This window comes from Mandrillus leucophaeus, unplaced genomic scaffold (assembly GCF_000951045.1).
Source record: "Mandrillus leucophaeus isolate KB7577 unplaced genomic scaffold, Mleu.le_1.0 Scaffold174, whole genome shotgun sequence".
Taxonomy (NCBI): domain Eukaryota; kingdom Metazoa; phylum Chordata; class Mammalia; order Primates; family Cercopithecidae; genus Mandrillus; species Mandrillus leucophaeus.
This window is the reverse complement of record NW_012101743.1, coordinates 2,898,395-2,912,662: the sequence shown is the minus strand read 5'-3', so window position 1 is coordinate 2,912,662 and position 14,268 is coordinate 2,898,395. Positions and strand designations below refer to the sequence as shown.

Here is a 14,268-nt window from a genome sequence, read left to right as displayed (position 1 = left end):
AGTGCAGTGGCGTGATCTTAGCTTACTGCAAGTTCCACCTCCTGGGTTCATGCCATTCTCCTGCCTCAGCCTCCCGAGTAGCTGGAACTACAGGCACCCGCCACCACGCCTGGCTAATTTTTTTTGTATTTTTAGTAGAGACAGGGTTTCACTGTGTTAACCAGTGAACTGACCTCATGATCCGCCTGCCTTGGCCTCCCAAAGTGCTGGGGTTACAGGTGTGAGCCACTGCGCCCAGCCTCTCCCTTCACTTCCTGTACCAGTTTTTGGATTGCCTTGCATTGGGCTTTGCCTTTCTCTGGTCTACCCCTGAGTAGCTTAATGACTAACCTCCTGAATTCTTTTTCAGGTAAATCAGGGATTTCTTCTTGGTTTGGATCCATTGCTGGTGAACTAGTGTGTATTTTTGGGGGTGCTGAAGAACCTTGTTTTGTCATATTACCAGGGTTGGTTTTCTGGTTCCTTCTCATTTAGGTAGGCTCTGTCAGAGGGAAGGTCTAGGGCTAAAGGCTGTTGTTCAGATTCTTCTGTCCCACAGGGTGTTCCCTTGATGTAGTACTCTCCCCCTTTTCTTATGGATGTGGCTTCCTGTGAGCCAAACTGCAGTGATTACTGTCTCTCTTCTGGGTCTAACCACCCAGAGTCTACCTGGCTCCGGGCTGGTACCGGGGACTGTCTGCAGAGTCCTGTGATGTGAACCATCTATGGGTCTCTCAGCCATAGATACCAGTGCCTGTTCTGGTGGAGGCAGTCAAGGGTGCAACGGACTCTGTGAGGGTCCTTAGCTTTGGTGGTTTAATGCTCTATTTTTGTGCTGGTTGGCCTCCTGCTTGGAGGTGGTGCTTTCCAGAAAACATCAGCTGTGGTAGTGTGGAGAGGGAGCAGCAGTGGGCAGGGCCTTAGAAATCCTAAGATTATAGGATGTCTTCCACTTTGTCTTCCACTACCAGGGTGGGTAGGGAAGGACCATCAGGTGGGGGCAGGGCTAGGTATGCATGAGCTCAGATTCTCCTTAGGCGGGTCTTGCTGCAGTTGCTGTGGGGGATGGGGGTGAGATTCCCAGGTCACTGGAGTTGTGTACCTAGGAGGATTATGGCTGCCTTTGATGAGTCATGCAGGTTGCCAGGGAAGTTGGGGAAATACAGCAGTCACAGGCCTCACCCAGCTCCCACGCAAACTGAAGGGCCAGTCTCACTTCCACCATGACCCCCTCCAACAGCCCCAAGTCTGTTTCCAGTCGGAGAGTGAGAGGGGCTTGAGAACTTGCCCGAGGCTATTTGCCTTCCAGAGTATTTAGGGTGTCTCCTGGGTCCTGCAGAAGCAACCCACTTCCTTCAGAGGGACTGTGGGTCCTCTCGGGATTGCTGTTTTGTTCTTGTAGTCGATCTGGAGCTCCATAGTCCTCCCTGCAGGACCCACCAGCACAACAAAGAGCAGCCTGCCAACCATCTTAATATTTGTGCGGATATCTCAGCCTCCTTTTAATGCTCTTTTGGAAAACAGACACATTTGTGAATCTGATAAAGGATGTGGACCTTGTACTTGAAAACCCATATACTTTAACACACAACTTCGAGACATTCATACATCTATTAGAATCCATATATAGAACATCCTCAGAGGTCCATAGACCCAAAGTTTCCTTCTAGACCTCTGGTCTAGAAGGAAAAAAAAAGTTAACATTTACTGAGTATCTATTATATGCCAGACACTATTCCAGGTGTTAAATAGATTTTTCTCAATTAATCATGACAACCCCATGGAGTAGGTACACTCTTCTCTATTTTACTGACAAGAAAACAGTAGCAGAGAATGTCACTTGCTCCATCCAGGTAAACAGCCAGTAAATGACAGCACCAGGGAGCCCCTCCTCTAAGCTACTAAGTCACAGCTGTGAAATCAAAGACATGTAAGCAATTAAAAAAAAAATTGTATATGGTTATACACACCATAATCATAGCTTCTTTTTTGGGGGGTGGGGAAGCATGTGGATAATCTGCCTCTCCAGAGATCTGAGGAAGTAGAGATAATGTGGCACTGGTTGGTGGGGAGACACTTGGCTAAGTATCTCAGGCCCACCACTAATATTCATGGCACAACACAAAACAAAAGCTAGTCAGGCCCACCACTTGGCTTCCCAAGAATAGATCTGTGGCAGTGACAGTAGTCCTTGAACTTGAGTTCTTGACGGTGTAACTGAGATTAGTGCTGGGGTCCAAAATTTAAATTATCTCTAGGGGTTGGAATGTAATGCAATTGTGACACCAAGTTGGAATAAGGCATTTGGGCGGCGGGGGGCATGGTCAACTGGAGAGTACACGTCCTGTCTCAAGACATTCACATTTAAGAAAAACAACCCCCATGAGGGCCAAACAAAAGACATATTCAGACCAGGTGCAGTGGCCTGTAATCCCAGGACTTTGGGAGCCCCAGGCAGGCAGATCCCTTGAGCTCAGGAGTTTGAGACCAGCCTGGGCAACATTGTGAAACCCTGTCTCTACTAAAAATACAAAACCTAGCCAAGCGTGGTGGCGCAGGCCTGTAATCCCAGCTACTTAAGAGGCTGAGGCACGTGAATCACTTCAACTGGGGAGACAGAGGTTGCAGTGAGCTGAAATTGTACCACTGCACTCCAGCCTGGGCAACAGAGCAAGACTCTGTCTCCAAAAAAAGATACACACACGCACACGCACGCGCACACACACACACACACACACACACACACACAAAAGACATATTCAGACATATTCAGCCCAGTGGACCATCAGTTTGTGACCTGCGAATAGACCGTTCCCTTCCCACTCCAGGTTTTTCCCACGTCAAGAGTCAGGAATGCAGGGAATGCAGTCTGTGGGAAGGGGACACAAGCTGACCCACGTGACAATCAACGTTGTGATTTCCATTCCGTTAGAGCTATGCTTTTTACATGCTAACCAACCCAGCAGTAGGTCACTAGCAGAAAGGTCCAGACACCAGAGATGAAGAAACATCAGGAAGTAAATGATAGTACACAGGACGTACCTCATACATAGAGCGCATTCAAGGTCAGACGCGTCGAAAGATGCAAGTGGTAAACTGAGAGCAGGTTTGTCCCCCTGATCAGTGGGAGGATCTGTGATTTAGAAAGCAAGAAGTCAGCAGTGGAGCAACCCCGGTTTCATAGATAGTACTTCTGAGGCAAAAGAATCCAATGCATTTTTCAGTTTGCCACTCTCACCACCACCTCCCAGAGAGTTGATTTAGTGGACACCTGAGCCATTGAGAGTGGGACACTCAGAAGTAGGTTCTCAGAGGTTTCCAGCAGCCCCAACAGAAAGAGAAATGCAAGTCAAAGAATGTCCAGGAGCCCTGGGGACTTCATTCAAATGCAACAGGCACCTCTCTCAACAGCAGAAGCTACAGCAACTCAATGGATTGAGCCAGGCCTTCAAAGCTAAAACTGAATCTTGGCACTGCCAAACTCTCGTGGAAAGATAGCAAGCCACAGCTGCAGCTTCTCACATGCCTACCTATGGGAACACAGCTGGGAATGAGCAGGGTGAGGCCTGACCTCACTTTCCTCATCCTGCATTCCTAGAATGGGGATGAGGGTAGCGAGAGGTTGCCCTAGAAGGAAGTGGCATCCCCATGGGTATGGGATGCCATTAGTTGATACTGTGCTTGACCTAATGCCTTGGCGTTCCATTATATTAATAATTAGTATCAAACACTTACTACAGTGTGCTACGCACAGTGCATGCTCTCACAGAAGCCTCATAGGAATCTTTGAGGCCACACAGCTCGTAAATGCCAAAGCTGGGTCACACACCCAGAGACTAAGGAGCCCCCGGACAGAGGTAAGTAACTTGTATATACTGGTGAGCCCAGGGATCTCCTCCAAGCTACCTTCTCCCTGGGTATAGCTAGTACCTTGCTTGGAGGCTTTATTAGGCATCCCTGTGTCTTCTTGGGATTCAATTTGGCAATGTTTCCTTTTCTTTTCCTGGCATTTTCCTGTCTTGCTGGAAGCAGCTTTTGGAGAGGTAGCATCCCACTTCTCCTCCTCTTCTTCCTGGTCTTTCATGTGGTGCTGCTGACCATCCCCCTTCACTTTAGCTGGATCCATCAGACTGCTGCCATCTCCCCTGGCTGCTGCTTCCTCCTGACTAGAACAATGTGGGAGCTCCAGATTGTCCTGGATGAAGAAAGAGCCACATATCAGAATCTTCTTAGGACCAATATTGTCCTCTGATATTCTTACCCAGAGGGACAAAGGGAAACTATAGAGTCCTGATCCCCACCCCAATTGCAGAGTGAACACAGAGCTCAGCTGGGGGGCCGTCATAAGGTATTATTTCCTACTTCTTGTTCACACAGCATCTGCAACCAAGGTATGCCCAGCTTGGGTGGAGTTAGGGAACTTCCCTAGGCAAGGACAGGAAGGTATGTAGGAGGAGAGGCTCCTTGGGCAGGTCCAAAAAGGGGAAATGCCAGGGCTAGCACCAGTTCCCCTTCCCATCAAATCCTTCCCCAGTAACCACTTTAGCAAAACCAAGGCAGGCAGTGAGGGCAGATCCTGTCACTCAGTAGTTCCTCTGGCCCTCACTGCCACTCATGGCCATCTGCGATCCCCAAACTCCAGCTCCAAAAGGACTTTTGGTAGGGCTTTGGCACAGGTCTGCTCACAGGCCTGCCAAGTTACCTCATGCTGCAGGGCTGTATGCTACGCTAGTCAAATGAACAAGGTACAAACTATTCCTTTTACTAGATTTGGGGTGAAAAGCATTAAAAAAAAAAAAAAAAGACAAAATCACCTGGCAAAAAAAAAAAACCAATGTCTCTAGGCTTTTAAAGAATATTTTCCCAGGATATGGATATTTGAAAAAGGATTTAGAAATAAGTGCAATAACAACATGTTTATGCAGATTTACATGGAGAACCCCTCTCTAATCTAAACCCATAGTCCACAGGTCAAGATATTCATCTTGTTGTTTCCCTCTAACCCTACCAAAAGAAAACTGGTAGACAGGTGAAAAAGGGGAGCATACAGCTGGGAGAAAACAATGAGGTGAGGAGAAAAATAATGTGGGTTTTCTGTCTCTAACTTGGGGAGTTGGGGTTTTCTCCAGCACAACAGCAGTACTACAACCTTGACTTTCGATGAACCGAAGGCATTGGCCACTCAGGAGTATACTGCTTTGCAAAGCAAAGTTTGGGTGGAAATCCAATCCTTGTTCCCCAGCTAGTTCACACTGGAAAGCCAAGGCTGCTATTTTTCTTCTTTTCAGATGGAGCTGCAATCAGAAGTCACTCCAGGCATTTGGGTTCAGTATTAGCATCCTCAATCATGTAATAGTGATCTTAATGATTGAAATCACTGGGGGTTCTCTGATTTCAGGAGCTCCTCTAAGTTCTGCTGTTTTTTAACAAAAGCGGGGCACACCTGCATTTCAGTCCTTTTTTGAGAGTCCAGGGCTTACACACAGAAGAACATGGGGCATGAATGGAGGGAAAACTGCCCCCTAAAGGTGCCCAGGCATTCAGTGCTAAACTCTCCCTTGGAGTCTGCGCTTCTGATTCTCAGCTTCTGATCACTTACCCTCTGCCGGGAAAGCCAGGGCCTGCAGCCCATCTCTCTTGTGTTCTGTTTTCTGGTTTTCAAAGAAAGGTACAAATACCTGTCCTCCTCCCAGGTCCTTCAACTCAACATTCTTTCCAACATCTCTTTCCTCTTCTCTGTTACAAATATGTATTGGAAGCTTACTTATGTATAAGGCATAGTGCAAGAATATAAAATCACGTCCATTTGAGAATCAAACAGAGTTGTCTTTGCACAGGGTAAGTGCTGGCACTCAAAGGCCAGCAGTTTGAACAGACAAAAGCTCGAAAGGAGGGAGAAAGGAGGGATCCTCAGGCCCTCTTCCCAGACTCCTCCCCAAAGCCTATAAACCCACCCAAATTGTACGGCCCAGGGGCAGTGAGCCAATTCCTTTCTAGTTCTGTCAAATCTCTCTTGGCTGGATCTAACCAAGAACTGAAAAAAAAAAAATGTATCCTAGCACTTTGGAGGGCCAAGGCGGGAGGATCACTTGAGGCCAGGAGTTTGAGACCAGCCTAGGCAAAAATGGTGAAACCCCGTCCCTACCAAAAAAAACAAAACAAAACAAAACAAAACAAACAAACAAAAAAAACCAGCCAGGCATGGTGGCTCATGCCTGTAGTCCCAGCTACTCGGGAGGCTGAGGTGGGAGGATCTCTTGAGGCCAGGAGTCTGAGGCTGCAGTGAGCCATGATCATATGACTGCCCTCCAGCCTGGGTGACAGAAAGACACCCTGTCTCAAAATTTTTTTTCAACGTAATGAATAATTCTGGGACCATGCCTGAAATTCACAACCGCATCTTTAAGAGGTTCTTTGCAAAGAACAGAACCACTAGTGACTCAATTTCTTCTTTCTCAGGAACCAAAATAGGAGAGGGAGGGCTCACTCCCCATGTTTGCCCACAAAACAGCCAAACGAAGTGTCACGAGCGAGCTGGGTGAGTTGAGTTTTACCTGTAACAACCTTGGCAGATTATGGCTGGTAACTTCAGTAGTCATTGACTCTACGTTTTCCTTTAATCTAGGGTGAGGTGCCAACAGCTTCAGGATATCGGGAGAATGTTCCTGAGAATCCCCCGGGACTGATGGTGAAAAGAAACTAAGGAGAAGCTGTGACATAAAACAGAAGACTTCACTACTTAAGTTTCTACAGGTGCCCAGGTGAAGGGGAGAAGGGCAGGGGTGAGGGAGCCAGCTTTTAGGGCAGAATTCCAGGGAGGAAGCCTTGGACCAGTGTCCCCAACACACCACACTGGGGCAGGGGTCCTCGCTTCAGCAGCCATCAGAATCAACTGAGGAACTTATGAAAAATCTGGGTCTCTACTTTCTACTACCATCTCCCCCCAGGTCTGAAGTGTGGCCAAGGAATCTGGATTTTGAGAAGGCACTACAGATGCCTCTGTTGCCTAGCCAAGGTTAAGAGCCACGATGCTGGTGCTAACACTCCACAGAAATATCTGCAGTGGGATTTTAAAACTCATCTAGGAGGAAAGAGACAGAGAGGTGAAGTCAGGAGAGAAACCTCAATTGGAGAACTTGAAGTTCATAATACCTCAGTGAGTAGAAGTCTACAAATGTCTTCTAGGATCCTCACTGTTTCTTTTCTCCATCATCCATTTTGCTTCCTCCTCTCCCCACCATCACCCCTGGATCTTTAATCCCTTCAAAGCTGGGAACCTGAGCAGTTAACCGTTAGGAAAAACAGAACACCAGCTTCCTCCCTCTTCTCCCAGCCTTGCCTCCCCTATTCTGGCCTTTGCCTCCCAGAGGATGTTAGGTTAAGTTAAAGTACTAGGTGCAAGGAGGTTCCAGTCTCTTGCTCTTTTCCCTTGCAATTGGATAAGCTGGGAGGGTAGATGTGCGTTCTAATGTAGCTTGCACCATTCACTGTCCACAATCTTGCCCCAAGTTTCCCCTGTACCGGCAAGGATTGTGTGAGTGTGTGTGTGTGTGTCTCTGTGTGTGTGTGTGTGTGTGTGTGTGTGTGTGTGTGTGTATGTGTGTTTCCATATACTGAAACATGTAACACAAGGAGAGCAGGTGACTTTGCTTCTAAAACCTACTCCAGTGCTTATCACCCAGCAGCTCCTGCAGTATTTGGAGACCCACTAAGGGATGCTCCAGTCCTGTGCTGAGGATACATAGTTAGGGTATTAATTCATCAGTGAAATTTGACAGAGCACCAAACTCCAGTTTGATTCATTCTCTGGCCTCCAGCAGTCTCTTCATGATGTTCCTTCAGATGCCAGCACTTGCCATGAAGCCAAACCCTGCTCAGCCTTCAAAGCTCAGCTCAAGTGCTACCTTCCCTCACTATTCCAGTCCTGTCCTATGCAGTAGAGAGTGCACCATAATATAGCATCTTGAACACCACATTGTTATCCTAGAAATGTGTCACAGATGTAAGCCTTTCTCTCCCGCCAGATGGCCAGCTTCTAGAGGGCACATAACAGACACCCAATAAATACTCATCCTACGGGATGGAATTGAATTAAGACACTTATCCACCCCAGGGCCCAGGGAGAGGCCTCGCATTCAGGCCCAAAGTCCTCAGATTGATCCTTATGTTTCCTTTCAGCTCTGAGAAACCCACTTTCCAGTTATGAGTTGGCAAAGGAGTTAAATGGGGAGGTACTCACAGCACCCTGGGCCATAAATGCCAGCTTTCAGAGGTCCCTCTTCCACAGGAGCCAAGGTTGGCCCTCTGAAGCCCTAATGAGTGACCCAACAGGACCAAGCCAGTTCTGAGGAGGCAGTATCCTTGGAATTCTCCCAAAAAGAGCATAATATTCTTCAATGGCAGCCACACAGCATCACAAGGTACAAGGATGAAAGGGCAGAGGGTGGTGGGAAGGAAAAGGAGAAATCAAAGGAAACAAAGCAGAAATAACAACAGCAGTTCCCTTCTTCATTTTACTACTTGCGATCTCTCTCTATGCCTTCTCAATGGCATTGGAAAACAAAGGTTAGGGTCAATTCTCAGTGAGAATGATCACTCCACATGAATGAAAGTCAACTACACTTCAGCCTCAGCCTTAGAAAGGCCCAAATAGGTCAAGAAGGAGGAAAAAGAATCTGCAGTAAAAACAAACATTAAAAAGAAACACAAGCCTGTGAGTTCAAAGGCAGCTTATTAATGTCAACTCAACCTGCATCATCTCTGTCAAATCTTTAGCCCTAAAACTGGAATGATCTAGTAAATAAACACAACTGAGGAATCTCGACGTTCTTAATCGCTGCCATGGCCTCATCACACTCAGTGGAAATTCGCCTCTAAATTCTTGCCCTCACTTCAGAACTTTGTAACACTCATCATGGGCATACACTCGCTTGCATCATCTGGCATTTATGTTAACAAATGCAAGACTGTAAATTCCTTGAAGACTAAAACTGTGACTTACACCTCTTTGGGTCTCCAGAGCTTCACACAATGCCTTGCCTCAAACCATTAGGCAGCTGTGGAAATGACAACAGTTTGTCTATAAAAGTAGACTGGAGAGACGGGTCAGCCCAACTGATGACACCAAAAACATCTCAGGCCAACTGGGAAATGGACAAACAGGAGTCAAGAAACCATTCCTCCTTGGGTCTAAGACCTGCCTCTGTTGGCCTTTGCACGCTCTGTTCCCAAAGACAAGTTTCTTCTAACTGCCTTTGTTCATCACGGAACTGGAAAGTTCCATTGCTACTATTGACCCAGCATCACCAGTGAGTGCTGAGGCTGTGGCCATGTCCTCATGGGAAGCAGGATGGCAGAGCAGCTAAGATGCCAGGCTTTGGAAGCAGATAGACTTGGGTTTGAATACTTTCCCACCAATCACCAGCTGCATGACCTTGGGAAAGTCAGCAAGCCCGAGCTTCATCTGTCTCATCTATAACCTGAGGATAAATAACCAAACCTAGCCTCAGGAATGTAGCGGGGTTTAAATAATCTACTCTACATAAAACGCCTAGCACAGTGTCTAATGTAGAAGAAATTCTCAACAAATGTTAGCTATTATTATTATCATTATATCATGGACTACACTTAAGATTTGGAGAAGGGTCCACAGCTTGAAGCAATTCTCCCCGAACCATGCTCCTCTCAAGCACACCTTTTTCACATACTCAAACCAATTCAAAGCAACTTCCCAGAAAGGAGATCCTTCGTGAGAGACAGAAAATCCAGGGCCAGTTCCCTTAGTTCATCGATTTTGCTAACCATTCCTTTCTAGAGCCTTCAGAAACCAGTTCTGTCTCTTGCTCAATTTCTTTATCCAATTCTCTGCCAAACCACATTGGGACAGAAACCGTAAGGCTCGGCAGTGAATAGCGGGTGGGGCACAAGGAGAGCAGAGACAACCTCCAACTGTCAGAATCCAACTTACAGGCCAATTACCTAGATACCAGCAGAGTAAACCGTAAAACAATAAACAACAAAGTCCACGAATTGAAGATGCCTGAGCCTTCACTCATGCTCTCGGTATTTCACACCATTTTTCTTTTATAACTACCACATTCTCCTGGGACCCAGGAGTTGGAATGACTGTTTGCATTCCATTGTAATGGTCTCTGACTAGCATTTGTGAGGCAGTGTGTTTTATTTCTAGCAAAGGAGCTGAAGGTTGGAGTTCTGTGTATGGTGATAGGAGAGGTGGGGACCACCAACGTCCCTTCCCAGGGGCTGGTTATCATGTGTGGATGGTGAAAACTGTGATTCAGCCAAAGAAAAGTTATGTAACAGTAGGTAGCCCCACACCCTGGATCTCTCATCAATAGCCAGAATGTCCTCAGTGAGCCTCAATCCCCATGTTAATGTACTTGATTTTGGTTTTTCTCCCACTGACAATCCAGACCCTGAGTCAAAGAAGCAAGAACATTCCTCACAGCCTCCTACAAAAATGTAGGAACTGCCCAATCTGATCATACACACCAGAAGGACGGTGTTTCTGGGCAATCAATTAGCACTCCCTTCTCCCTTTTGTCCCCTTAACCCAGGGAACCACCCACTCAGGACCCCAAATGCCAGGGAGGACAGCACCCTCACTCCCCTTCCTAGAGAAGACAGAGAGGTGAGGGTCCAATAGGCAGCTGGACCTGATGTCATTTCAACTCACTCTTTGGGCTTCACATCTTGCTCTCTTGTTCTTTCCATCAAGGGATACACAGTAGAGAAACTCCCTTAGTGCCTCCTCCACCTTGCCTAGGGTGGCTAAGGCTTGGGCTTTTCTGAAATGTGCCTGGAAGGAAACATTAGCATTCAATCCCATTTTATTCAGCCTATTAACACTACTGCTCTAACAATAACTAACCCAGAGCACTCTCTGTTGTGTAAAACATTTTAAAAGGACTCTCTTATCTACAGCCCTAAAATGTAGGCAACTGTTCTAATGCCATTATAAAGAAGACAAAACTGAAACCCAAAAACGTTAACTTGCCCAATGTAACACAGCTGGTAAATTGTGGAATCAGGGTTTGAACCTGGGACTGACTGATACCAAAGCCTGTATTCTTAACCACTCTGCCACACTACCTTGTCTGTGCCCCATCACTGTACGGAGTGACCATCAAATGTAGCAAGAACCCCTATTTGACCACATGCTAACCAGCCTTCAGGGCCTGCCCAGCTATGCCTTCATTTGAACTAGTCTCTCAAGTAAAGAACTAGTCCTCAGTAGTGGCTTGAAAGAGCACCTAAACTAACTGATCAATTTTCAGAAGAAGCCCGGGAGAAGGGATCTGACCTACCCAAGACCTCAAAGGTAGCTAATGGCAAAGCTGGAACTAGAACTGCAGTCTCAGGACTCCCAGGATGCTCTTCTCCACAAAGCAGACTGCCCTTCAGAGGGCTAACCAGGGGGCTGAGCAGATGCTTACTCTCCTAGGGGCTTGGATCACTGCTGCTCCCTCACCACATACTTTAAAAAGTATGAAGAAGTTTATGGTTCCTCAGGGCCCAAGCCCAACTGCTCTGGGAAAGACACTCTAGGGAGAGCAGAGAAACATCCTGGGAAAGGAGGAAGAAAAAATAGTAGTGGCGGGGGGGAGGGCTGCCCTCTGTGTGTGTCTTGAGACAGGTGGACACTAGCAACTTGGCTTGAAGAGCATTTCACTTGAGTCATCTAGGACGTCCCTCCACCCAGTGGCCTGCTCCCTTGCCTCCTCCATTGGCAGCACTAAGCCTAACTTAGTGAATGAAGTGATCCAGGTTGTGGCTGCTGGATACTCCCCTGCCTTCCTTTCTAACATGCCTCTTTGCAGGCAGGCCCCAGAGCCCTCAGGCTATGGCCTGGCTGCAGGGGCTGCCCTGAAGCTGCCTTCTTGAGCAGTGGCCCCTGCTCCAAACCTCTCAAGGACCTTTCTGCATTCCCCCAGCTCCTTCTGAAGCCTTGTCTTGGCTGATACATGGATGTTGATGGCCTCCCTTGTTGCTTCTCCCAGCAGTGTTTACCAAGGGCCTTTGGGAAGGGCTTGCATGACATCACAGGGCAGCTAGAGGGGAGAAGTGTTGGGAGACTGGAAAGGCCTCTGTGTGATCCCACTAATCATAACTAATCATATCAAGTAGCAATCCATATACTCTTTTTTTTTTTTTTTTTTTTTTTGAGACAGAATCTTGCTCTGTCGCCCAGGCTGGAGTGCAGTGGTGGATCTCGGCTCACTACAACCTCCGCCTCCTGGGTTCAAGCGATTCTCCTGCCTCAGCCTCCTGAGTAGCTGGGACTACATGCACCATGCCCGGCTAATTTTTGTATTTTTAGTAGAGATGGGGTTTTACCATGTTGGCCAGGCTGGTCTCAAACTCCTAACCTCAAGTTATCCACCTGCCTCAGCCTCCCAAAGTGCTGGGATTAGAGGCGTGAGCCACCGCGCCTGGCCAACCCATAAACTCTACCTGCTCAGGGCAACCAGCTCACACCGCTGAGAGCTGTATCACCTGCAGGATGTGCAGAGTACCACACACTCTGTCTGGATGGCTGGAATAGAGAATAGGGCTGCCAGATTAAACCCCTACACTTGGGGCATTTTACACAGAAATGTTGGGAAATATGCAAATCAGGGTGGAAGGTGGTTTTGAATTATATGCATGACTTCCAGTCTTCTCTTAACCCCCAAGACAATAAATTATCTCATCACTGCCCCCACCTATCACTTCATCACTATGGGGAAATAAAACTCCTATTTAATACTTTCATCAACTCTTCCTTCACTGGGGAAGTCACTTTTCCCATTTCACACCCAAAATGCTTCATTGCTTCTCAGTTCTGCTTCTCGCCACACTATCAAGGTTCTTAGCTGTAAGATCTAGGCTTAGGGTGGAGGTGGAAAGAGCTGCAAGTCCTCTTACTCCTAGGCAGCTCCCTGACTTGCAGTACTGGGAGGCCGAAAGTGCCCCCACTAAAGCTGCTTTGAGTTAAGACACTGGCGCCTTGTATTAAACACTAAATGTGTTCCTTGGGGAAAAAAAACATACTAATTCATCATCACTCATGAAAACCTTCCCAGAAAAGAACATACAATATTCATCTGACATTCATGGCAGAGTACACAGGTCCACATGCTTTATCTGGGTTCCAGATCCAAAAAAGTTCTGATAATCCATTGTTTTCATAAACTCGACATCAAAATTCATTAGATGGCAAAACCTGACCTCAACTGATATAAAGTGTTTAAAAATATTTAGCCCACTGAGTGTGAATTTTCACAGAATCTGCTGGATAGCGTGTTTAATTACAGGAAGCTATCCAGAGATCACTGAGACCTAATATATGGTCCTTGCAAAATATAAAACATTCTGGATTCTGAACACTTCTGATCTTATAAGATTCAGATAAGGGATCATGGACTTGAACTTGGATACATTGGTTTTCTGAGGAAGGCATCCTTGGGTTGTGTAGAGAGAGAGCATTACACCCAGCAAGCTTTATAGCTTGCAGAATGTCCTCTTGGCCACGTTCACTTTTGACCCTCACTGCATCATTGCGAGGCAGTCAGGGCAGATATCAATAGCTTCATTTTGCAAACAAGCATACTTGGGGTTCAGAGAGTGAAGTCACCTCCCCATGGTTTCCAAGTAGTAGAGCACAGGCTCAAATCTAATCTTCTAAACAAAGTACTGACATGTGGCTGAGGGCCAGTCCTGAAGCCAGGCAAAGATACGGAAAGTGACACTTTGCATCCTGGCATCCTGAGAGGTGTCCAGGCTGTTTTTCTTCTCACCCCCCATCTGACCTAAATCCTTGGGGACACTGGCAGGCTGACTGACTATATTAAGGACTTGAAATGGCACAACCATTGTGTGAGTGTGAGGATCCCTTCAGAGAAAACTGGTTAAGCTGCCAAGGAGCCTGGCTATCAGTAGAGGTTCAGGAGCACCAGGCCAGCAACACCACTCTCACCTTCCTCTTTCTAATGTCCCTGGAAAATGATGATAATGATGGCGATAGAAAACATTTATGTAGGCCGGACACGGTGGCTCACGCCTGTAATCCCAGCACTTTGGGAGACTGAGGCAGGTGGATTGCTTGAGGCCAGGAGTTTGAGACCAGCCAACATGGCAAAACCCCGTCTCTACTAAAAATACAAAAATTAGCCGGGCATGGCGACACACGCCTATGATCCCAGCTACTCGGGAGGCTGAGGTGGGAGACTCACTTGAACCTGGGAGATGGAGGTTGCAGTGAGCCGAGATCACGCCACTGCACTCCAG

At 47.1% G+C, this 14,268-nt stretch overlaps 1 protein-coding gene across 4 annotated transcripts in view; it reads right to left on the bottom strand.

Moving 5' to 3' along the window:
* Positions 1-14,268, bottom strand: part of LONRF3 (LON peptidase N-terminal domain and ring finger 3) — a 44,404-nt gene that overhangs the window by 25,017 nt on the left and 5,119 nt on the right. For 2 of the 4 annotated variants that reach the window (XR_001005723.1, XM_011977139.1), the window contains exons 3-5: positions 10,676-10,798; positions 3,910-4,174; positions 3,022-3,112 (exon numbers count right to left, since the gene is read on the bottom strand). Coding sequence is in view for 3 of the 4 variants with exons in the window: in XM_011977139.1 (XP_011832529.1) it covers positions 3,022-3,112; positions 3,910-4,174; positions 10,676-10,798 (479 nt within the window). In the remaining variant the exon portion in view is untranslated. Of the gene's footprint in view, positions 1-3,021; positions 3,113-3,909; positions 4,175-6,533; positions 6,690-10,675; positions 10,799-14,268 lie in introns of all 4 variants that reach the window. The other 2 variants (XM_011977141.1, XM_011977140.1) reach the window with 2 other exon arrangements.